The sequence below is a fragment of the Paralichthys olivaceus genome, chromosome 16 (genome assembly GCF_024713975.1).
Source record: "Paralichthys olivaceus isolate ysfri-2021 chromosome 16, ASM2471397v2, whole genome shotgun sequence".
In the NCBI taxonomy this organism is placed as follows: domain Eukaryota; kingdom Metazoa; phylum Chordata; class Actinopteri; order Pleuronectiformes; family Paralichthyidae; genus Paralichthys; species Paralichthys olivaceus.
Window position 1 is genome coordinate 10,239,290 of NC_091108.1, and position 26,723 is coordinate 10,266,012.

A 26,723-nucleotide genomic window follows, 5' to 3' on the forward strand; every position below is an offset into this window, starting at 1 on the left:
CAGGCATTTTATTACAGAGCAGCTCTAAGCTGCATTATATGTTGCTATGGGAGTAACAAAGAAGACAGACATGTTGTACAATACCTCACTACAAATTTCTCTGGATGTGTTACTCAAAAATGTATGAATATCTTTCATTACGACAGTCATTTTTCTGTTTTCCTCTGCTCGCAGGATTAATTTCCTCATTTCAACACGTTATAACGTGATATCCATTGATTTAAATGATAATGCATATTTATTAGAAAAACACACTACAAATGAGCGATAAGACATGTGGGGGTGTTGTAATTTATTATGAATGTATTTTTTTAAGATTATAGAATTTGTAATGTTTGTATTTCATTTAACCCATCAGACGGTTTAATTCCATAAGAGTTACAAGGGTAACAAAGCCTCTTTGCAATATTGTTGCTTTTAATTAAAATTAAATGTGATGCCTTATGCTGTGGAAAGTGTAACTGGCTTGACACCGGCATGTAGACAAAATAATATTTTAGGAATAATATTGGCCACGCCTCTCACCCAATGTGAGCTGAGATTGGCTCCAGCTGCCCCCCTGTGAGCCTCATAGGATAAGAGGAATACATAATGGATGGATGGATAATGATGTATTAATTCCATATTTTGATCATATCCAATTCAAGTAATCAGAAAAAAACACTACTGTATAAAATGACGAAATTATTAATGGTATGTTGAGGAAAAAACCTACTTCTTTCTGTTCTTCGGTGTGGATGAGGGTGGCGCCTGGGGTAGGATGGCAGCAGCATCCTTGCGTGGCCTGCCACGTGGTCGCTTGTCTGAGTGGGCAGGACTTTCTGTGGACGTGGCCCCTACACTGCTGGAGGGCGGTGAGGGTCCCTGGTCAGAGGGCTCCACAGTCTTATCCTCTGATGACATTCTGAAAAGGATTTTTTTTTTTGAAAAAAGGTAAAAAAAAAAGAAAAAAAAAGATGAGACTATGATGTTTAACAGCAGGTCATCCAAGCTTGGATAACACAACTTTTCACAACTGATGAGTGCCAATTTTCACCTCATTTTAATTCATATTCTCAACAGGCTTTTAAAGAATTAATAGGAAACAGGAGATGACATGAAATAGGAAAATTAAAGCCAGAATGTTAGATGAAGGAACGTGGGAGACTTTCAGATGTCCATATATTTTTAAGCATATTTGATACAGCTATATCTATCCCTCAGACAAACAGGGCTGCAGTGTTGAGTGTGTAGAGAAAGTTCAATAGCTTGTGATGCAATCACGTCTACTCCACTCACTTCTGATAAATATTCACTAAACTTCATCCATTTCTCAGATCTGTTTGATCCTGCACCAATACTTTTTGTCCTTGGGCATCCACTTTGTAATGATACAAACCTACTTCAGACCATATTCTATGGGTTTGAAGTATTCTGCTTGTGGTTTATGTGCCTAAGGTGCATTACCTTTACTCTATCTAAATATTCCTGCATTTTTTGCCAAAACACCCTCTGTATCTAAAACTGAAAAATGATTATCTCTGGGCAAAGACATATTCATCAACTTAGCTTCCATCCTATGTAAGTGGACTGGAGCGGCAGCAATTTCCACATCTTTCTCCAAGCATTCTGCAGTCACTCCACATGCAGCAGCTCCAGGTTTTCTATTTCACTGCAACCCGCCCCCAACAAACCACTCAATGGTAAATATGGTGAATGCTACCTGGTAGTTGCATTCTACAATATGAAGTGAAATTAAGGTGGCTCAAAGTATACTAAAAAACAAAACAAAGGTAAACTGATTTAGATTCCTCTTGGGTTATGTAAACCATGTTTGGACAACAGAAACATGTTGCCTGCCAAAGATATTTCTATTCCACTTATATTGTATATTTCAGTGAGTTAAGAGCATTGTGGGTAATGTTGCAAAATCATTAAATAGGATTGCTTAATGTCGGAATAACACAAAGGCAGAAAATAAATGTCTTGGTGTATTATTTTGTGTAGATACAACTTATTCATGGGATGATGTACAAACTTTCCATTACAGAAAACCGTGCTTCTATGCATCCCTCACATGCTCTTGTATAGGGATGTCACGAGAAGAGATACTGCCAAAATTCTAACGTTACGGTACTCCTTCTAACTGTACCGGAGGTACCGGACAATACCCGCCCACCACTGCAGGATGATTGCCGCACATTGCATGCCCGGTGTCCTTGTACCATGCCGTATTACCCTGCTGCATGTCCTCCCTCTTCACCCTCTCTGCTGACCTGCACTTACTTTGCAGTGCTTGGGGTTTGCTTTGTAAATAACGAGACGTAACATGCTGAGCACAGCCAACACATCAGGGTGAAAATGACCAGAACAATCTGGATTCATGATTTGACATCATTGATTAATAATGGACTAATTAGCGACAGAGATGAGCAGGCAGACACACACATGCACTCTTGCGGGCGGGAGAGAGGTTCTTCCCACAGATTGTGACACAACACGCTTCGTTATTGTAGAAAAAGCAATGCCCCAGTTATCCAGGAACACGGATGTGACATCAGTGGGTTATTGTGGAGAGTAGTAGTAATAATAATAATATTAAGGAAAAGCTTGTACTTTTCAATCCTTCCTGGGTTGACAATGTGACTGTCATGTCTTGCAAATGACATTTAGCATCCAATTGTGTGGCTCAATGATTTACAGAGCTTGAAGTGTTGCTGTTGACCAAATGAGGGATTTCTTTGGTTCAGAAATCAAACACTTATTAAAATCTTATCCTGCATCTCTCATATTTTACCAGTCACTGATTCAATACATGTTGGGGTAATTTAGCTTTCTTTTCAAGACTGGTTTTTCACACTGTACAAACATGGATAATCTCCAACAGTACTAAAACCATACCTTAATGATGACCATTGGCCATTTCCAATTGAAATTAAAAGGAAAAATACATTAACTGTGTTAATAAGGTGTTGGGCCACCAAACGCTGCCATAACAGTTGGCAAAGATTCTAAAAGTCTCTTGAACTTTTATCGCAGACTCATCAAAAAGATGTTCCTTTATTTGGTATTTCTATGAAGTTGCTATGAAATGTGGTTACTGCAAAGGGCACATCGTTTGGAGCTCAAACCATTTGATGACCTCCTTGCCCTGTATGAATGCATCTGTGCAATTTATTTTATATCCTCTATATTTCTTGAGGTTTTTTCCTTTAATATGTCATTTGTTTGAGTTGTGCCAGTATCTTGTTGAATCGTGTTAAGATCCAGCCTCTCTCTCAACAAAGTAGTACAGCTAAGATTTTGACTGTGATGCAGCACAGATAATATTTTGCTCACCACTTAGAGCTTAACTGCTACATAATAAAAAAGTGCATACAGATTCAGATTAGAGCATATTTTTCGTTTTTGGTTGGGATGTACTCCTAAATTGTAAATGGATGTTTCCAGTCAACCAGTACAGAAGACTATGTGCCCAGCCCATCACTTTACGACAAAGGACCAACACTGTGTCTACAGTAGATGCATTTCAACCGTTTTTTTAGTTGACCATCTTATGTGCATCTCTCAGTACAGATTGTTAGCATAGCAGGTCATGAATTGTGCACCACTGTGAGGTGAATCATTTCTCTCTTCTTCTGACTTACATGCATCACAGCTGATCAAATATTTCACTGCCAGTAATGTTAAAACGCCTATTTCACATCAGAACTGCATCTGTACCCGATCTGGACAGTGACAATTGACTACAGATGTAACCATTGGGCTGCTTTCACTACAAGAAATGTAAACAAATATACTCTGATAAATTACTCGTTGGTTAGATGTTTATAACACAGGTATTTTTCACTCATTTGGCTAGCATCTGACGAAGACAGAAAGTAGCCATTTCTCCAAAACATCTCTTTTTGGAAAGCAGACTACCTCTGAACAGCAGAGGAACAATGCCTTCCACATAGATTAAATAATAAAATCCACACATAGAACCTCTTGCTAGATTGTTTTTCTGCGCCAACATGCAACTACATCAGACTACATTATGACTAATATTTTGAATGAGTCATGAGAACGTCAACTTTTTCATTTTCGGTAAAGCAAAACAAATAATGGTTTCGGAACCATGGTCGACCAGATTTGCATTATTTTGCTGTATCCTGTAAAATGTAGCTAATGACACATCTGTATACTTGTTTGTAATTTGTTGATTGGTCCCACATTACATAGACTTGCTCTGTTTTTAAACTGAACTGTTATTTAGAATCAGTGCTATTGTGGGTAGTAATGTGCTGTGGTTTGGGAGGACATAGTATGGCCTTGGCTGATTTCAACATTGTGCATCACTGAGCCAGGAGAGGTCTCATGTTTTTTGCTGTTCGATATTGTGGAACTAATACCATCTTCTGCTGCTGATCTGTGGCCATTCTCCCTTGCTCTTATGTCTATATTGGCCTCCAACAGCCTCCGGGCTCTGGACAGATGGCGGTCGAACAACACCAAACTCCACAAGAAATAGTCATTATAGCAGTTGAATTGTCAGTGCAATTATCCAGACGATATGAGAGTCAGAGCTAACATCTTAAAATCAGGAACAAGGACAGGGGCTAAAGCTGCTCCCAAATCACCACACGGGATAAAATACAGTTGAATAAGGACCATTTGAGAAGCAGGTAAGCCTCACTAGAAAGTGATGAAAAGAGCCACTCGAGGCAGGGAGCTGGTGACTCCCCGGCAGTCACGACCACCGTGGACACAATTGCTAACGTTAGCTTTTGTTAACTCAAGCTTGGGCACAAAGCAGCTGCACACAGCTAACGATAGCTAGCCTGTTGTGTTGAACTCTGTCGCCTTTTCTTTGGCGACCACAGACAAAACAAAGTGCAGTTGACATCGATGGGGCAGAAAAAAAGCACAAAGGAGCAAATCGATCTTTTACAAGACTGTGATCGTGATTTAAACTGGATTCGGGTTTGAGGGACATTTCCCGGTGAACTTTGAAAGAGGCTCCCTCAGCAAACAGGTTACCTATGGATGCAGTTAGTTGGCCAACTCATCGCACTAGCTCGTAACGCCTCCACCAGAAAAAACACCAAACCTTTCTGCTTCTGCCTTCTATTGTCCCGCAGCGGACACTACAGTCCTGTGGGTGATGGTAAACTTTACTTGTAACAATGTCCGTGAGCCCACCTCCCCACTGGATACAAGGCGATGATGGGCATTCGTGCCCAACACACACACACAAAGGCTCGGTCTATTCAACGGAACGGAACTGTTCTGGTGGAACTACAATGCTAGGCTTAAAGTGAAAATGACATGCTATACAATGACGTAAGCTTTATTTCTGCTTTCTGTTTCAAACAAAGGGTGGTTCTGCGGGACTCCTGAGCTCAAATTGTGTTTTAAGCGATTTAAAAAAGTGGCTAGCAGCCCTCTGTTTCTGGCTATACAGCGCCCATGGACCCCTCTATTGAACGTTCCCTTCCATTGAATAGTCTGAGTCATGAGAGCCAAGGCGGCGACAAACCCCCAACATCAGACTGGAGGTGGATAACGTCGGCTCAGCTTCACTTCAAAAAATAAAAGGTGAATCCCACACGAATGTAGCCTGCGTGGGAAGAAATTCAACTCCTCAGCGGGTCTTACCTTCCAGCCCTATGAGTAGCGAATTATCCTCTTCATGTCCAAAATACTGGGAGATGAAACGTCGCACTTATATCACCCCAGCTAGCTAGCAAGCTAACCGCGCTAGCTAGCCTCTCTCCAATGAAGCAACACCGCAGTTCTCAGAAATGCATCACGCATATCATTATATTCCAACGCTGCGATGTTATTCCCAACTTTGCCCATTTGATGGAAGGGCGGCTCATGTAAATCCAACAGAATGGCGCTTCCCTTGCATTCGGAGGTGGTGGGGAGAGATCACTTTCCTTTCTCCAATGACAGCTGTCGTCGCACGAGTTGGGGTTATGTAGCTAGTTGGTGTTAGCCACCCAAGTGTACGGCCAACAATTCTACCATTAACGTGCGGAGGAAACGAAGCCAGGAAAATCCAAGCGGCTGCAACAGTCAGTGAAACGCAACTTTAAACGCGAATCCCCGGTGACCGCGCAGTCAACGCTGGGTTCCGACCGCTTGGTTGGCAACTGGTTCTATTTTCTTCAGCTGCGACCGACGAGCTGCGGGACCAAGCGGCCAGTTAGGAGACTCTCGCGGCCAGCCTGCCACGCAGCACCCGCCGCCCCCCGAGGCATGTAGCAACAAACATTAGCTCGCCAGAAATACCACCCCGCCTGCCACAGGGGCCGAGCCGCGAATTTACCCCGAAAACAAACCACAAAATTAAGTTGAAGATGACGCTCCGGCGGACTCTGTAACGGTGGCCATATCTAATGATAAGTGGCACCGCAGCACAGCCCCTCTAGGCTCCTCAGAAAAGTAGACCCACCTACCTCTGCCAAACACTACCGCACGCGAATCTTTCCCAGCATCGACGCGACTCGTCGACGGAGCGATGTTCGGTGAATCTATCAGCTGATCGATACCGTCGATAACAGCACGTGGGGGAAATAATCCCACGTAAAAAGCGTTTGGCAATTTCTTCAAAATACTCTCTGACCCTGCGGAGGGATACGGGCATTTAGTAAATAAAATAATGGCTGCGGAGAGCTGGAAGAGACGGAGCCTGGAGTCTCAGTGAGGCTGGAGGAGGATTGTGGATCCTCTTGGTTGCTCATGCAAATGTTCGCAGCGACAGCAGCGGCTGGAGTGAGTCCTGCCTCCATCAGCCTCCTCCAGAGAGAAGGGAACACAACACTGGATCAACTTCAACACGCAGGGGTTGGTCCGGAGCCCCCGGGTCACTCCCAGTGTGGAGGACCGACCAAATGCATCCGATCACCTCCCTGCCTCTCCTCTGTCATCCACACTCACCACAGGCCCGAGTGTTCAGCAGCCTGCAAACAGGCAGACATACTGTACATGCAGGGGTTAAATTTCGGAAAAGCCCCCAGGGGTCGGCTTCCAGTGGCTGTGCATAATATGTGGTAGAGCCAGTGAGCAATCGTGTTTGCGTGCATTCTCCTTTCCCCTCTTTTTTGTTGTTGTTGAGCGTTTTACTTTTCAACTTGCTGAGTTCATTCGAGTGAAGCTCAGAGAAAATGAACGTGGAATAAACACAGGCCTGTCCCTTTAAATGCTAAACCATGCTACACCATGGTACCACTTTCCTAGACTGTGAGCTCCCCCTGCTGGACAACACACCACAAGCCACACTACGTGTTTACATTTTTTTTAATCAACATGATTAAAGGGATAGTTCACCCAAAAATGAAAATCCACTCATTATCTACTCACTACTATGCTGAGCGGTGGGTGAAAAGTGTTTGACTCCACAAAACCCTTTTGGAGATTCAGGGGTAAACAGCGTTGCAGCCAAATCAGATACGACTGAAGTAAATCGTGACCACTTCTTCAAATGTAAAACAACAACAAAAAAAGGTAACTTTGGTTTGGATTGTTCATCACAAACTCATCAGCATTGGTTCCTGTTATGGAAAGAGTGTCTATTTGTTTACTATTCAGTTGCATCTGAGTCACTCATCAAAAGAAAGAAGTAGAATGGGACTCATTAAACTCTGACAAGGCCCAACAGTCCCCGTATGAAATCATATCTAAAGTCCCTATATCTGAATTTAGTGTCCTAAGCATAAATATTGAAAAACACCCTTCATCACAGTGTCAAAGAAAGTAAAAAATCTTCACGGGTAAACACAGATGTAATGGGAGCACCGACGTGTGTTTCCATGCACTGAGTCATCTAAAGTCGTAATTTTGGGTCAGTGGTGTTGCCTGATGTCAGTGAAGTGGGAGACGCAGCACTTTCTAAATGATGACCTTTGAGCTGGTGTTTGTTTACACCTCTAACCACCATTGACCTAATTACCTATAGAACCACACCAAGCCGCTGTTAAGTGATGCATCACTGATACTGTTGAGGACCTAGTGTAGACAGTGTAGCTACTAGTCTCCCAAGTCAAGTCACTGCGCTCTTGTCTGATGCAATAAATCCTCTTTATACCAGAACTGATTTTTTTCACTTCGACAAATAAATAAAAGGCATTATTTGTGTTTCCTTTTTGTATTTATTCTTGGATGTAGATTTAAACATCAGTCCTTCCATTCAAAATCACTTTTGACACAACATGATACATATACACTTCACTGTAAGATTTAACAGTATATTTGTATACATGTAAAACAAAGAATAAAGCTGCAGGTTTCTTTTTAAACGACATCAAACATGTTCGTTTGTTCAGGGGTAGGGATGTACTTTGATAAATTTCAGACAGAGGGCAGCATGCCTCTGTTTTATTTAGCACTGGCAATCATAATATGATCAAACTGCCAATTATAATTCAACTTGATAAAATGAGGTCTGACTGTTTTCTGTCTTTTCTGCCAGCGTCCATCTATTTATTCGAGTTATTAAAAGTATTAGTACCTGGTTTGTCGTGAGTTTCTTTTCCTCACTCGAGAGACATTGTCTTAAACCTTCTTTATTGTGAGATATCTGTGTGTCGGAGATGAAATGAGCAGACCAGAGCAGGAGGAGCAACAACAAGCCATGTGTAACGTTACAATAATGTGTCTCATGAAAACACCAAGTTTCACATTTGGTGAATGATTTCCCACCTGAAATCATATATATATTGTATGAAACCTTTTCATGCTCATCCACACCTCCATGTAAATTCATAATGTAGATTTATATAATTATCAGCTGGCAAATGTGCATTAATACACTAAGTCATCCCAGGGAAAATAATACATAATTACATGCTGAATGGATACATGCTCAAGGAGCACTTTCTGGTTGTTAAACTTAATTGATGCCCTTTGGCTATCAGCATTAAGGACTAATTTTTAGGAGAATGCTAAAGCTCTATGACTGGGAGATAAAGTAATCTTCTTTTAAAACTAATGACCTGCGCTTTTCTGGCCATGCAAGTCACAAGTGGGTTAAAGTCTTAAAAAAAAAGCATATACTGTGTGAAAAAATGACTGCTTTCTGTTTGTTCCTTTTTTCCCTCATGGTGATTTGAAATCATGCAACACAAGGATTTTACTGATTGTTGTAAACAAAGTCTGACATTGTATGTGTTGCAAGGCATGCAAAATATATAATTACTGAAACATGATGTTTAACAGAGAGACTCAAAATGGTCTGAAGAAATATCATTATCAATGTAGAGAGAGGAGGCTTTATAGAGGCAAAGCACGATGTTGTTCAGGGTAGGCAAACGGCAGCTGCAGAATAAAAGGACAGACAGCTACCAGGTGAGCAGATGGATCATATTCATATAATGGGAGAGACGAGAAATATGATACCAGATGCTGGGCTCTTTGTCTGCAGAACAGGTATTGCACAATCCAAGCTCATATGAATTCATTGCAGAGCGAGATAATTATTTTTTCCAATAATTACATGCAGCACACATCTCTCTAATATGTTGTAAAAAATTAGGCTCAGTGTGAGGGCTGAAGACCATCGAGAGTACACAAACTTCAAAAGGCTCCGGGATAGGGAATCTGTTTTAATCTTTCATTTCAAAGAGATAAAATGTTTAAATATTTCAGAGACAAATTTGCATCATAATTTCTTCTGACAATGGGGAGTTTAAACTCAGTGTGGGGCGACTGTTGCTTACCTTTAAGAAGAGAGGGGCTGTTCATCACGTCTAATTAAAGAACAAAACTGTGAACTTTTACAAACTAAACTTTGGGTGTTTTGTTTGAATGGGGTTTATTAAGCAGACAGAACCGGATGTGTAGGTGGATGTAAGAGAAAGAGACGGAAGGGGAGAGAGAAAATGTTTCTTCTGGCCGCATCTCAGAAGTCTTTGTAATTTCACTGGTGCCTGAACTGTTAAATTTCCACTGCTTTTAACTCGTCAACACCAAAGACATTGTGCATCAAATGTGCTCAGATGTTATGAAGAAATATTAGTCAGCTGTACGGACATTGGTCTGCTGTGTAGAGCGGGTGCAACCTCCATCTTGAAGGAGTGGTTTCTCAGGTTCCATACAAAACACAACTTCACGTTGAATATTTTATTTCATTAATTTATATCATAACAATGTCTTTTGTATTTTTCTTTTTTGCGATTTGTGTGACTTTGAGGTTGACCTTTCTTAGTTCTTATGAACCATGAGGGAAATTGATTGCGCCCCTGAATAATTTTTGAACCGATAAAATACAGGAAAATGAATCCCAGCTTTGTTGGAAAGATAAAATTTAAATTGAAGCAGAGGAGGTTTTCTATTCTTCTGGCTTTTGCACAAGCTTTAATGTATAAAGGCTTCTGAATGCAGTCCCTACTTGATGAACAATTCTATTGCCCATGGCTGGAGGAGCTAATTAGAATCTATTTATAATCAGAGGGGAATATATATCCAAAGAGCTGAGAGAGGGAGGACAGAGAAAGAGAGAGGGGGCTAAAGGGGAGTGGGTGTCAAGAAATCAGTCTGCATGCTGTGATATCTGAAACCAAGAAGTTCACGTCCAAGGCGCCAGACAAAACCAAATTAACAGGTTCACACGGATAAGACCAGAGTTTCTTTCTTTTCCTCTGGACTGGAGCAGCAGTTTACATTCTTGAGTAACATGAGGACATAATTGTGCTGATGAAGAAGAATCACTTTAAAGTTTCAGAAACTTTCTGACTGCAGCTCATATTGGAGTCATGTGTGAAGCTCTCGTGGGGGACAGCTACAGTCAGAGAGGCCCTTCAGAGAAAGGGAGGGTGCAGAATGTGTTTGCACTCATTATCAAACTATCAGAACTCATTTGCCAAGATGGTATTAAGATACTTCTGCATATCAAATAAGAAAATTGCTATTCCGGTCTCTGCATCTCTTTGACTATAACCTTCATTTGCAATCAGCAGTTTCATCATCAAAGATTCAGACCAGGAACAGGCCGTGCTTCGCTGAGCATGCTGTCGTCTAACTGCAGCCAGCCACTTGTGTTAATGCAGTGATGTGACCCAGAGCCGACATGAAAACCAATGGGTTCAGTGGCCCACCCATCATCCACATACACGAGGCATTAATGGTCGACTTGTGAATCACTAAAACACCCAGTCACATGTGCACAGGCAAAGTGGGACACAAGCATGACAGGTCAATACCCTATGAGCTTATGTCACACTGACAGTGAAGGAAAAAGCCATTGTTTATTTAAGCCTCTGGAATCCATCTATTCATCACCGGACATTTACAGTAACATAACTCTATTAATATATCATCCATATATCAAGTATGTCATTTATATCTATAGACAATAAAACCCTTGAGTGAAATAAATCTTTCATCAATTAGTGTTCTAAGTTATTTACAGGCATACATTCAGGACTATCATTCACCAATACGAGTTGGTATCTAAATAAACAGTATAGTAGTTTTATGTCTTACATATTTATGATTGATTATGGCTAAAGATTTGTTTGTTTCACAGTTGTCTGTGTCATCTTTCTTGTATTCTGGGTTTTTGGCAGCGTTATGCTTCAATGAATTGAAAAAAGAGGTCAGACTAAGTTTAAGCTGAAAAGATGCATGAAAACTTATTTAAAGGTAAGGGTGCAAAAATAGTACGAACTTAACAGAAGCCTCTGATCCACTTTTAATATCCTGGTTTGCTAAAGAAACAATTCACTGATGTAACAGAGTTGAAATATACCAGCACATAAAATGTGAGGTTTTTGTTTGTTGAACAGGTTCTCTAACATACTAAGTCCTCCTCCAATTATTTACAATCTTTATTTTTAAAGCCCTTTTCATAGCATGACATGCAGCTCATTATGTAAAATGCTTTACATAAAACTGAACACCAGTTTAAAAACAGAACATATGGAAAATGGTTCAAATGAGGTCAGATTACAATAAAAGGAAATCTATGATGGAATTAATGAAAAGCAAGATCACTACAATACATTTTGAGCATTTTTTTTTTAAATGTATCGACAGAGGATGCATTTCTAGTTTGTAGGTAGAGTTTATTAGAAATCTTTGGTGCACAGTTACAGAAAGCTGCTTCACAGTATTTTATTTTGCAGTTTGAATATGGAGCGTTCAAGTGACCCCAGCGAGCAGATAGAGATAAGTAAATAAGTGATGCCACTGGTGTGCTATCTTCTCTTTTCCTAGTTTTGGTTCAGATTGTGATTGCAAAATTTTAAAGTTGCACCCAATCAATGTGTTTTTTTAGGGTGTAGCATCCTTGTATGGTCTGACACTTGCAATGTTTCTTAATGACAAAAGGCTCTTTTTGTAATGTTGCAGATAAAACCAAATTCAGAGTCTGAGATGACATCTTTTCTCTTTTCTCTTATTTGAAATGTCCTTCTGCTCTATTGAGGAGTGACTTAGGCCCTGTCCACTTTCACCACCAAAGAGCTGGAAGGCATAGGGATTTCTAGCAGACGCACCCAAGAGGCCTTATTAAAGCCAAGGTTAAACCCCACTCTGCTCTGTCACGCACTTCATACTCGTACCCTCCCCAAGAGTTCTCTAATATCCTGGAATCTCTGCTGCACTTGAAGTCCCCAGAGACGCAGGGGGCAGTGTACAGGATGGTACAGTAATCCTAACGGTGTTACAGTGAGCCGAGGTGAGAAGCTCCTCTGAAAACAATCGGTCATCTCTGGCTTGGGTCAGAGATTATTTCACCAAAATGTCCATTGTCAAAAGTAAAATGAATATGGTGATGACCTTGTAATCCCAGGTGAGCCATCAGCATTGCCACCAATATCTGCATGGAAGAGTAGAACAGAAATCTTCCATGTGGAACTCTTTACTGTAGCATCATTATCTCATATGTCCCAGAAAGTCTCATTTGGTCATATGGCTCCATAAAGCAGCCGCCTCTGACTGCGATAAGGCCTTATGTAATGCCATATGGAATTCTTCAAGCCTGCTGCAGGGTAGAAGAGACAAATTCATAGGGCTCATGTTCCCACATATAAGCCCCAGAGAAAGTCTGTGAGACGCCAGAACTGATGCTCTGTCCTCGAGGTGTATGAGGGAAGTGAATCTGTCGGACAATATTGAGGTGGGCTTTGCCATTAGATCCCAGGCCAATTAATGGCACAGGGCCCTCACTCTCTTGCGTGAGGAGGGGTGATGGTGGGTGTTTTGATGGACAACGTAGAATCCCACCCCATCACCCTTTTAGATGCATAATTGTCATGCATCAATATGTAATAGCCATAGACTGTAAATAAAGATGGCTGACACGACCGCTCCCCAAAAGTGAAGCGGGGATCAATCTCATCTTGCTCTTGGCAAGAAAGTGAAAAAGACTAAAATATGTCCCAGAATGTTGATGAGCGATAGATCAGGAGGTGATCTGTACAGATCAGTAAGAACTTATTTCTTCATTACAATGATTTAATGACCTGAGCTTTACTTTTTGTCTTTGGAGATATTTTCTTGTAGAACATGTCAAGAGTTTGCATCCACAGTAACATACTATTCTGCAGAATGGTAAAATAAATGAAATAGAATATCTGTTATTCTTCTAATAGTGATGGCAGGTTTACACACTGAATCTTTCACAGTTTATGATCATTGATGAAGAACTTCATTATATTCCTAAATTGATTTATTGTTTTTTGGAATTAAACATTTATGTTCACAGACAGTTGATGTGTATAAATAGAAGACACTTGGCTGATCCACTCAATCCACTTTCTGTCTCTTTTAATCCATCTGTTTGTCTTCCATTCTCTTGAGTGAAAGTCTGCACTATTCATGACTACTTGTTCAAAAATGTACATTCCAAACACATTTTTGATAATTTCATTCCATCTAGCCTATTATGACAACCCGAGATGTTTTACTAAATAATCAACATAAATAAGAGGGAAAAAATTGATTTGCTTGTGTTTACGGTGTCTGTTCTCCATGATGATGAGAATCCAAATGCATTGAATATTCTCTACATAGATCTTTGATAAACCCATTGGTACGATGATCACAGCACATTTTACATTTAAGTCAGTGTCAGTGTGCCAAAAAAATGTCTAATCATCCCTCAATTTTCCCGTCCTATTTATTTATTTTCTCTCTCATATGAATCCTGGTAATAAGCTTGTCCTGAAGGGAGAAATCTATGACAGCTTGTCTCATATTGAATACTTGACAGGAAATACAGCTCATACCTTGCGTTATCATGCCGTCTTGGTTATTAAGCTGTTGTTTGTTTACATGGCAATGATGGAGTGTGGGTAATCTTTTGGAAGTGATTTACCGACATTCATATTTGTCCTCGTTGCTTGTCTGAACTGGAGACAGTGTCAGACATAATAGAGAAAAAGATTAATCACTCTTTAAAAAAAAATTATAGGACAAAGAAAAACTGAGGCTTTTAACATAAGTTATTATAAGTTTTACTGATTTCAGTGGAGGAAGTTGAAATATGTCTTTGAAGGACAAGTATCCTGAAAGAACATCCCACATCCATCCAGCCATCTGCTTATGGAGCCTGTCCCAGAACACACTGGGTGAGAGATGGGGTACATGCTGGGCAGGTTGCCAGTCCACCACAGGGCTAACATAGGCCCCAGTAGAGCCAATTAAAGGCTTTGTGTTTCAGTGGTTCACCAAATCTCCACTGAGAGCTTTATAGTCGCTGTATTAAATTTTCCTTCTGGCATTTGAATAATCTGCAATTGTCCACAAAGCTTTAGATTCATTCTGTTACTCAACTAACAGTAAGTTTGGTTGATGCTGAAAAAACAAAAACATGAGCGTATGTATCTGCGGGACCTCGATACCACTGCTCAATCCCTCGATCGCTACTGTGCAGACTCCAGACATCATTGATTCAAGATGGCAGCATTTGTATCCAGGATGTTGCGTCTTCATTTCAGGTTCATCGGAGGAAGTGGAGACGAGTCGACCATCAATATATACAGTCTGTGACTGAGTTACATAAAACAAAGTCACAAAGGAATGCAACGTTTTATGTATGGCTGTTTTCAGACATGAACAAATGACATGTTCGGAAAATTTGTTCCTGACATTTCCTGGAGTTGTAACTTTCACATTTGAAGAATTGCCCGGGTTAGACACGTTCACAACATTCAGAAAATGTCCAGAATATTCAGGTGAGGGTAATCGTTAGAGCATCCAGGACAGGGGCAGGACATGATGCTATGAATTCTGTTTTCGTGCATTGCAAGTCAGCTGTCGATCACGACGTTTCCTGCTGTCAGGACTTTCAAAAGAGGCAATTTGTTTAAATGTATCTGTCATTAATCTCTCTCATAGGAAATTAAGCTTGCAAGTAATTTTTACACTACTCAAGTGTGTGCCCTTCTTGTTCCTGTAGTTGAGCACGTCCTTCAATTCATTCATGATCAAAAATAACTCAACAAGTTTAGTGAATTCCCAGCCAACTATTCTGCAACAGGGAGTAGGTGCTAACCAACCCAGGAATAAGTTTTACTGTTCCTGCACGGTACTACATATAAATCATACATAAGAGTCTGTCTGCTATTTTTTAAGATTAATACCAACATACATCTGTGACAGAAACTGGGAATTATCAGAGAGACTAACTAGGATAACATATAAACTGCCTAAATTAGGTAATTTGGGTCATTTACACAACTGCTACAAAAAACTGACAGAGGTCCAAACACAAAACCCTCGTGTTTTCATGTATTTTTAGAACATTTCTTTGAAAGTCCAGGGGAAGATTCAGTGAAATAACACGAAATGGGTGAAAACTATTCCAAATTCAGGTGCTGGGTCGACTGTGAGGCTGCTGAATAAGTCATGGTGTCCAAGTCCATTAGGGAATTGCCAGAATTTGCTTTGGCACTACCAAGGGATCACTTCAAAGTTTGATGAGGCAGACTGCACGCATCGCAGACCCGACAAGTTTTTTTCGTGTAATTTGAACTTAAGTATCTGAGATGGCAAGTAAATGGTGTAATGATTGTTTTCAGTTCTTTATTTATTGACATATTTACACCTTGCTCTGACTGACAAAGCTGGAGCTTGATCAAAACAGTTTGGGACCTGCGTGCGGCTGTAACACACAGACAGACAGAGATAGACAGAGGAAGAGAAAGGGCTTCTCAGATTTTGCTGCTCAGGTTCTTCATGTTGTCTGGAAAAAAGAGAGGAAAAAAAACTGCCCTGTAGTTTTGCAGATCACGGGCTCTTTGAGATGTTAAATATAATCGCAGACATAAAACAATAAAGGTTTTCTCTAATCCTCAGACAGACAGTGTGGTTATCAGACCAAAAATAGTGCCGGAGCAGTGCAGAAAATAAAGGCTCTGTGGGTGAGATATGTGAAAAACCTCAGGCAGCTGATTCAGATAAAACTTCCTTCAAAAAGGCACAGTTCTACGTTTGAACAGTAGAACAGTGGTTTTCAAACTTTTCCCACTGCATAAAACTAAAATATGTCTGCGGAAATAAAACCCCATACAATTCTCATGATTTTTTGGATATATGTCCGGGTCCAGGTGAGATGGCATCTGGGCCTGGACCTGGATTAGAAGTAATATTAACCTTCCAGCTCTAGCCCCACCATGATGTTCATATTAGAGGTTTGGGATAAAATGTCAATTATTAAGTATTGAATGGACTGTTGTTTCCCTCTAAGGTTAAAGTGTAAGTACTTACTTTGGTTATTGACCAAGTACTTCCAAAGGTAATAGTTCTCATTAGTAAATGTAAGAGATAAGAAACATATCTGCTAAACATCATAATGTTAAAATTATTATGTCTTCCAACCTGAACAACCAAATCACATCTCCTGAAATAATGCTTCTATGGAGGTAGGGCTGTTGGGTGTTTGTTGTCATGGCTACGATAAGAGCTTACGGTTTAGCAAGGTCATGATTTTTAGAAACGTTGGGTTTTGGTTAAACTTAGTAATTGGTTAAGGTTTGAGGATATTTTTTCATCAAAGGTAGCAAAGAAACTATACATACATGAAATATAGGATATTATCCAGGGTGACATACAAATGCAAATAAAAATAAATGATCAGCAGAATAGAAATACTGGCTGCATAGAAATACTGGCATCATACTAGAGTGATTTCAAGACCTCTCCGATTTATCTTGCAAACTCCTCCTGGTAGTTTGATCATGATGGATTTATTGTAACCGGATAAAAGTGAAAAGCCACAGACCTGGTGTGGTGTCAGTGTGGAGTTACAGAGGACCAACCTTTTGAAGAGTGAAACAATTACACATTCAGGTTGGGTTTCTTTTTCAGAGTACAAAGAATCATAAATCATAAACACTGATCACCACCGTCTCAAAGCTAAAGAACTGGCAGCGAAGACTGTGGCTGAATATGCTGAAGTACAGTAGGGGTAAAAAAAAAGAAAAAGAAAATGATGAATGGTCCCCCCTCTTTTTGTCAAAACAACAAAGCCCACAGTAACAAAAGGTTTTGATGATGACTAAGTGTATTTGAGCTGGAATATGACCTTTTTTGTGTGCAGAGTGTTTCTGTTGTTGTGAGATGATTGGCCCACTTTTCCCTTTATAATCCAGCTTCATGGAAACGTATATATAGCTGCCAAGGTGATGCATGAACGTGCATTTCCACAGATTAATGTGATGGAGCTACAGTTTCAGTAGTGGTTTCCTTTCTTGCGTGCAGATCTGTGAGTGTAGCAAACATCTTGGCCCTTCTCGCTCTTATTGAGAGCATTTTAGAGGCATTGTTGCTTCCTCAAATGCTGCACGGTCCTTCCATGACAGCCACTCACTGGGGGGTGCGCGCACATAATGTTTTTGTTTACCTCTTCGGCACAAACCATAATACCACGATCCCACACAAATGTGTCCAAATCAAATCTCTTGCAGGCTTATCTTGTGCACTGTCTGTCTCCTCTCGTCCTCATGTTGACAAATTCGATAATAAAATATGACAGTTTGCACATAGGCCGTGGCGCTTATTGAATTGTTGGCTCATTTTGAAGATTAATCTGGGACAACATATTCCTCGTGGCGTTATGTAACAGCATAACCCCTAATGGCATGATTTGTCCTTCTAATGCAGCCACAACACCGGGTCTGGGTTGGGAATTTCTCGAACCCATGTAAGATTGTCATATTACAAAGTATTTGATGGATGTTTACCACACAGGGCACCCATGAAAGCTCTGGCATAAGCCCATAAATAAATCGTACAAATGGTCACAGTGCATGCAATTGAGCATTCCTAATATCCCCTGGTGGCACAGACACACTTTCACATATGGTTTGTTTTTTCCTGTTTCTTGCATAGATGACAAGTGATTATTTTAACACAGACAGATACACTTTCTCCCAATGGCTCATCTTCTCATCATCTTTGCGACAAACTGCTCAAGAGAAGAGATTTCAATATGTCCATTGAAAGAGAAACATGAAAATGCCCATTTTCAAATTCAATTTACAAACAGCTCCTGTTTACAATATGGGGTCAGTTGTAATCACTCTGTGGATTTTAGTGGAGTGGTAAATAGGAGCTGTGTGGAACGGTGTGGCTGAAACGCAATACGACAAGAAGTCTACATGTTGCTTTTGACCACAACCTGAGATACAGCTGTTGCAACGCTGAGACCTGCCCCTGAAAGACGATGCAGGTCATAGCTCTGTGTAATGCCTTTCCTGTGTGTGCGTGTGTTTGAGAGTTTTAGGGTTAGAGTTACATTGAGAATAAGCATAGAGTAGGAGTTGGTCATTTAAATGTGAAGGTTAAGGTTAGAGGTCGGAGGTTAATTATGTCAATGACTAGTTTCTTTAGTTCTTCATGGGGATTTTGGAAAATACGACCACTTGGTTTCTTGACTGGGAGGAGGTCAGGTTGCATCATCCCCACTGACCAAAGGATTTTGTTATTTGTCTCATTTTGAAAGAGTATTTTGCCTTTAACTTGAACTCCTGACAGTGGTGCAGATCTCTTGTCTTTCTTGTTGTTCTGCTTCTCTTGGAAAGTGACTCACCTAAATTTGCTCACACTATCAGGTGCCACAAATTCATGTTGGAGGCACCACCTGATGTTTGTGGTGTCTGAAATGCTATGTGTAGTCTTCCCTATAAAATAAATGTATCTTTGGGTTCGAGGCCCACAGGTCTTGAGGAATTTGAAGAAAGTCGGAATATATGTTAGGGCATTAGGTCACAGTTTTAAGGGTTACACTAAATTTGAGCTAGTGCCTTCTCTCCCTGTCACTGGACCGATGAGAAGAGCTGGATGAAAACCAGATGTGTTTTCTTTAGATTAACGAAAACAACCCTCCTATATAAATGAGGAGTTGAAGTTGCCCCCTTAGAAGAGATTCACATTGGCCCCGAATCTCTCTCCAAGCAGACTGCAGTGCTTGTATTGATGCTGAACTTTTTTGTAATAAACCTTTTAAACAATCAAGATGGTGTCATCGGAGAGATTCTTTCATCATCTTCACATCATCGCAACCCCAATATACGACACGTTCCTGTGGGCAAATGTGCTAAAATAATTTCAGGCAAAGTGCAGGAGTGAAAATGAATGTCAAAGTCAGAGGTATTGCTACTGCTGCTGTGTGCATTTATTCCAAAGTCAGTCCAACTCATGTCAGCCCTTCAGCAGACCACACGTCATTAAGTGGAGGAGTTTTTTAAGCTGATGCCGCTGCTGAGGTCATTATCACTACAGGGCTTGGCTTTCTACATGCCACCACTGATAATCCCCAAATATTAGACTTCCACACCCTGAGTTCCTCAGGTTCATTAAATCAGTGGTGCTCAGAGCGGAAAGTTATACGTCACCCCACAGCTCATGTGGTCAACCTGTTGATATTCTAAAGAGGACAGGGGAAGGTTCCCTGGGAGGAAAATGGTTTTCCAGCAAGAAGACTATGAATTACTCGGTGTCTAGATCGCTGTTTCAGAAATGACAAGTGAATAATTAAGTCATATTCAAACACATTGATGACTGATTTTGGAAAGCCTAAATGTCTTGAAACTCCACAGGATTAAATCCCCGAATATTGTTAGAGTGTGTTAAAGATTTAGAACTTTTTTCGAGCAGATATGTGATGCATTTGTCACTGCATATTGTTTTTAAACGAATCATCAGAACGACCTAAGTCCTTCTGTGCTATAAGTGTTTCTTTTTCCTAATGTCCGAAGCATATTTAGCTTCACCACAATAAAGAGCTTGTAGACCACAGGGACTGAAACCAGATCTGAAAATGCAGCACAGGATTCACAGCGCTGTCTGACGGGAAATGTCTTTTATTGATAACAGGACCTTGGGAACACTGATACTTTACAATAGTCAGCTGGTTTTCTTTCTTGTAATTCAGTCCAGATAAACATTGAGCTGACATGACGGCACAGGAAGCAAAGAATATGCGGTAATCACTGCCACCAAGGGAGTTATGTTTTCACCCCTGTCCGTTTGTTTGTTAACTAAATGGATTACCATAAAACTTGGTGGAAGGATGCAGTATGGGTCAGGAAAGAAAACTATACATTTTGGTGCCGGTCCAGGGGACCATTAAAGGGTCTTTGGTCGAGGTATGCTCTAGTTATAAATATATCCTAGGGGATATTGGGATTATTATAACTATGGCTTGAAGAACATAACTATAGTTTTTGAAAATTAATCATCAAAATGAATTTGCCAGAGTTTAGAATACTACATTAATGCTGGGCTTTGGTGAATGTGCTCTGAGAGCCGTCTATTATGATAAAACATCACAAAGCTGCTCCATAAAGACAAAGAACAGAGAAGCAACATGTGCCATGATTCTTATGCAGATTTCCTTCATTTAGCCTTCCCCCCTCTATTCCACCTGCTGGATTTCCAATTCGTCTGAGTTCAGGGTATAACTCAGTTCTGAGTCTAAAACCACTCCACTTGAACATTTCCTCTGCGGCATAACAACTGTAATTGGTCTCATGTGGCTTTGGAGTCCCTCGCCTATTCTTCCATTAACACCACCACAGAGCTGGCTGCTGTCCACGGTGGTGATCTGTAAATGATGGCTCTGTGATGGAGGGTGCCTCCATGCTGCTCAGCCCTCTGTCGCACCCACACTTCTTTATACTTTCTCTCATTTCATGCATGACAGGTTTTTTTTTCTGGAATACAAAACCGTGTTATAATAGCATCATGGGATGTCATCCCTTTCTTTTTTAAAACAGATTAAGTGGTATGGTTTTGTGGTGGTAGTGTTTCCAAGTTTGAATAAAACGATACTGTGAAATTTGATTGGCGTTTGGAGGTAACCATTAACATAACGACTGCCGAAAGACAATATCCATCTGTTTCTTTGTTCCCCTTTATTATCTGCCTTAAAGGGGAGGAGATATGAATGTGTTCAGTGTTGCCTTGTTCATATTTTGCCAACACAGGCCAATTGGGAATTGTCATACGTAAATGTGTCTTTGGGCATTATATACTACTGTTCAATTATTAATGTTCCAACACCAGTGCAATGCGGCAAAAATAACTGCAAGAAAGAAAGTTGGGGAATTAAAGCACAGACTTTTTCTCTCGACACTTCCTCAACAGAGAGCAATGCTATGGTCTTTACCAACCACTTGTAATCACTGATGCACCTCAGCTCTGATCTGTGATGGCAACGTCCAACAAGTCTGGGGAAAAATAAAGATTCACATATTTCTCCCTAGATAGATATCAATCATATTTTTCTTGATAATGTAAGAAAACTATCCTTTGTTCCTTCTAATTAGCTGCAGCTGAAGTTGGAGAGAAATTCCCCAGCCCTGGATCATTAGTATTTGCAGAATGCTCCACCTCTTAGCTCCCTGTGGTTTCACTAAATTCACACTTTACTCTCTGTAATGAACTCTTTTGCATCCCACTTCCTCATTAGGCCTATGGAAAAATATTAACCACTGAGGGGCTGCAGGGTGACACATTTCCACCTTTGATCACCCCCCAACCGCTTAAAGCTTCTAATCACATGGCTCGCCATGGAAGTTTCTGCCCTGAAAAGCGGCATACAAAAGATGTGGTGTACAAAAAATACTGGTCTCATTTAGAACATGGTAGGTAGAAAAAAAAATCGGAAAACTGTGCACCCCAGATGTGCCCCTGTCCTGTGAGTAGTCTTATACATTTATATATATGAATTCTTTTTTCGTAAGCGTCTCGTTACACAATGTGCTTGAACAAGGAACATTTTGGATAGATTCAATGATGTGTGACTTTGCTCAAAGCTTTAGAGCTAACAGTACACAAGGAATGATTTCAGTGTGCACCATACTGAATCAGGAGTTGTGTGTGGATGTTGGACATATAATTGGCCCCTCTGTGTAAATTTTGGCCACTTTCTGGCCCCCAGTTTTAAAAAATCCCGGTTTAAATATCTATCCATATTGCCATGATCGCTCAAATAATTAGCCAGTTTCAGTGTTCATAATCAGCCCTCCTTGTGTTTCCTGTCTGGAGTACCACAATGTTATGTTTGTTACTGTGTGCCTCTGTCTGAGTTCCCAGTGCTGTGCCTGCTCACCTCGGTTCTTTGTCTTTTGGACCATTATTGGTGGATTTTGTTTTTAGCCTGCTCCTTTGGATGTGTTTGCTTGTTTGGACTCTTGGTTGTTTGACTCTTGGCTGCCTCAACCCTCCGTAAGCCTCGTCCCTTGTTGTTTTATTGAATCACTAAAAACTGAATAAGTTCTGCCTGGATTTCTGCTTTTGGGTCCTTCCCTTGTGTCAGTTTGTTTTTTGGTTGCCATGCTGTGTGTAAAAAGCAGAGTATGTGTATGTTGTGCCGATGCCTATGGGCATGTATTACTATCTTGATAATGCACTGAGAATAGTGAAATATTGTGCCATTGACTTAAGATCTCAGCTGTCGCAAATCAGATAGTAAGTGCACTCACATGTAGTGTAGTGTGTACACAGCATACTAAATGGCATTGTGGGAATTCCAGACAACAATTTTAGTCTAGAAAGACATCATCCTTCAACATAGTGCCCTAAACCTCTCAAGAAAATCAGAAGCCATACATTCTTGTCTGAAACGTTGGACCTTGCGCCCCACAAAAGTACTCTTAACATGTCACAACCTCATCCTTGAGATGCCCTGACAGACTCGATGTGGAGTGAACATTTCAAAAAGGTGGCCATGAGACTGCCATTCAGCTAAGTGGATTCAGACGGCACAGTTAAATGTGGATTTACTTTTGTGGCTCCACCGGATAGAAGTATTATTAGAAGTGCTCATTGTGAGCAACACAGCTCCACAAAACAACAGAGGAAACTTCAGATGCTATGTTTAAATTGCAGTGATATGTCCTTGTGTGGGGATTTTCTGCTATATCTGTCTACCAAATCCACAAACATTGGTCCGTCTGTCTCTCTGTATTTAGAACGCACATCTCTAATCCATTTCATCGATTTCACAGCTGGTGTGTTTTCCCTTAATGGTCAGAGGAAGTGCAGTGTTGAATTTGGGCTGATTTGAACGGATGGTACACCCAATATTAATAAAATGATAATAAACAGAAAACCAGGGTTCAATACATCATATCAAACTGACACAGATATTCACTGGTGTTGCGGGTGCTGATCTCCATCATGGCAGCCCCATTCACAGACTCACTTCCTCTTGAGCAATTCATCTACAAAGTTTTACACTTTTACAGTTTCAGAAAGTTGCAACTAGCATTACCACAGTTCAAGAAAATAACCCTTTCCAAACAGGCACTTCACCAGTGTGTGTGTGTATATATACTTTCGTCTCACTGCTGCTGCAGGCAGAAAGCTGCAGCCCATATACAGTAGCTATATCTTTGGAGAGAGTCTCACCTATGGCAGTTTTGGACAACTCTTAGAAATTGCTTTACTGCCGAACCTTACTACAGGACTTTACTACAGCAGTATTTTACAACAGTACTTTACCACAGCAGTATTTTACAACAGGACATTACTACAGCAGGACTCAAGGACCTCTCCACAGGACTTTATTTCAGAACGTTTCTTTACATTACTTGTCATTTAGCTGATTCTTTTATCTAACGTCCCTTAGAATTAGCATTCAACATCTATGAGGGACCCTTTTTTGGGGGGGGGGGGGTTTCGGCATGTTGCCCAATGAGCTTCTGACCTTTTGGTTGGAGGACAACTGCTCTACCCCCTCAGCCACAGTAGATTTCACTACAGGACATAACTACAGGTGGAAGAAGTTTCATCTTGCTTCTGGGTGGAAGAGATGGAGCTCCAGCGCGTGGAGTGTTCAGATCTTCGCGCGTGCCAAGCCCCGTGCGTGCATGCGCGTGAGTTAGGGAGAGAGAGAGAGACTGAGGGAGGGAGAGAGGGAGAGCTGAAAGTTGTCTGTTCCGGCGGCTCCAGGTGAACATTGTTCTGCTGCTGCAGACTGTGGCTGTGTGTGGGACCATGAACTCATCAGCAGGTGCAGGAAACTACCGCAGGGGATCCGCCAAGGCAGAGAAGGTAATTCATATTTCTGAATCTGCTATTTTCCACATCCTGTTCACGTTCAGCCGCTGTTAGTTATTTTCTCAGCTTTAAATCAACAAGGTGGCACAGCGTTGCCGGACTACTTTTCCATGCGCACTGATGCGCAGTGAGACGGGTTTATTTCCATTTCTCTGTGGAAAACGATCCGTCATGCTGCGTGTTGTTGAGATGTCAAGTCGCGTCTGTCCTCCGGGTCTATTGTCTTCACATTAACATCATCCACTTTTTTCACATCAGATTAAGAGTTTGTCAAAGTGTCCGTGCCTCATGTTGCACAACCGTTTTCAAGAGCCATCACAACAACATAATTGGCACATTTATTTCCCAGTGTTGTTGGATTTCTATGTGAATGAGTTTCCACCCTCTGTAGGCGAAGACATTCAATTGCAGAAAGTGTCAGGGAATCATTTGAAAGAAGACGGTCTAAAGGGAGTGAGATGTGTTGATCTTTTTTTATTCAGCTCTGACTTATGCTCTGTAGCCCACATCTGCCAGAGTCTGTGCTTGGGTCTGCTCCTTTTTGATGTGCTTCAAGGAAAACATCACAGATCCACAAACACACACACACACAAACACACACACACAAACAAACAGGAAGGGGAAACATATTTTCTTATGTATCTTGTCTGCTCATCCCAGTAACAGCATCCCCAGAATGTCATTTCCCAGAGCAACACACACTCACACAGAAGTTAACTTGAATTACACAGGGGAATGTATTGATTGTGATTTTCAATAAGGGACAAAAATACGTCGAGGCATGAGTCATGTTTCATTTCATGTGTTTGCTTCACAAAGGAGCTGCGAAAATTAGAAATTGTGACAAATCCATCTGCCTCTGGGGGGCACGTCATTCCCAAGAATAATGTTTTCAGATCACAGGCTGTGTTAGATGTTTTCTTGAAGGTGAGTCAAACCTGTAGTAACACATTTTCATTCATTGAACCTGTTTATTTTGGTCCAGGTTTTCACTTTCCACAAGACGTTTATTACAAAACAATAAAGCAACAGGCGACAAAAAAAACCTAATAGAGCAAAACAAACACATGCATGTAAACCAAAAGATGACACAATACCTCATTACACTTCCCATTTATACACAGTTCTTTTGTTTGAGAATATTATTTAAGTTTTCAGACCATAATACAACATTTCACCCGAGTCCCATTGAGTTTCATTTAAACAAAAGGTCTGCATATTGTGTTTTATAATAATGAGGTGTAATTGTGTGCTTTTAAAAAGGGGTTGTTGTTTTGGTGGCCATTCTCCTCTGTCAGTGGTAGATTACATTGACACTCTTTGACTTGACATCCGCTGTGTTCACATCAGCATCAGGCTGGAGTGAGTTTGCCCTCTGCTGGAGACACAAAGTCACACACACACCCCCCCCCACCCCCTCACACACAGACAAGCTTTCCCACTTGCTCGGTGTCTCTGCTGATTTCTCTCTTATTGCATTTCATCACCTTTGTGTGTGTATTGTGTGTGACATTTCTGACCATACCAGATACTGGAGTGCTGGTTATTAGAAACTGCTGATGGAGTTTTAAGTTTCTGAGGCCAAATTCTGACTCTCTAAGGACTCCCAGACACAGCCTATTAAATTCTACCATATTCTGTGGTCAATTTGCATATGAAATCAGTGAAAATATGAGCTTCCTGTACTCTTCCATGAGACGAGAGCAAATACCCCCCCCCCCGAAAAAAGGGAAACTCAGACATTTCTTCATCAAAAAACTAATCACATCTTTGACAAGTGTCAAACGTCTCTGGTGCGTTTCAAGATTTTTAATCTCTTTTAAATCTCTTATTTTATTACATATCACTTGTAATTAAGCCTTTTCAAATAACGACATCTGAAGTTTTCATTTAAATGAAGTTTTTTTCAAATGTATTTATCTGTGACTGACGATGGAGCTGTTGGTGGTGAATGGACAAAGCAGAATATAATAATATAATGATTTCATTTAATATAACATTGTGATTAATGGCTGGTGATCGTGTGGTTGTTGTATAGCTGCCCCAAAGATTTGAAACAGTCTGCTGTTTACAATCAAGCGCTCCCCATCTGTTGACATATTTATAACTAGACTGAAGACTTTTGTTGTCCCAGTCTTTTGAGTATCCTTACATTTTACTTATAATCCACATCATAGCTTTTCTTTTAAATGTTATGTTCTTTTTATTTTATTTTATGCTAGTCTGCTAGTCTATTTAATCACATT

General features: G+C 40.7%; 2 protein-coding genes across 10 annotated transcripts in view; one reads left to right on the forward strand and one right to left on the reverse strand.

Annotated features, from left to right (window-relative positions):
• Nucleotides 1–6,628, reverse strand: part of kmt2cb (lysine (K)-specific methyltransferase 2Cb) — a 59,506-nt gene extending 52,878 nt beyond the window's left edge. For 8 of the 9 annotated variants that reach the window (XM_020103500.2, XM_069511155.1, XM_069511154.1 and 5 more), the window contains exons 1-2: nucleotides 6,426–6,628; nucleotides 716–904 (exon numbers count right to left, since the gene is read on the reverse strand). In XM_020103500.2, the coding sequence (XP_019959059.2) occupies nucleotides 716–904; nucleotides 6,426–6,613 (377 nt within the window). In that variant the 5' untranslated portion in view covers nucleotides 6,614–6,628. Of the gene's footprint in view, nucleotides 1–715; nucleotides 905–5,619; nucleotides 6,375–6,425 lie in introns of those variants that run through there. The other variant, XM_020103508.2, reaches the window with a different exon arrangement.
• Nucleotides 6,629–24,322: 17,694 nt separating this feature from the next.
• LOC109640026 (A-type potassium channel modulatory protein DPP6-like) overlaps nucleotides 24,323–26,723 on the forward strand; it is a 68,006-nt gene continuing 65,605 nt past the window's right edge. The window contains exon 1 of the mRNA XM_069510641.1: nucleotides 24,323–24,471. Coding sequence (XP_069366742.1) covers nucleotides 24,415–24,471 — 57 coding nt within the window. The 5' untranslated portion in view covers nucleotides 24,323–24,414. The remainder of the gene's footprint in view (nucleotides 24,472–26,723) is intronic.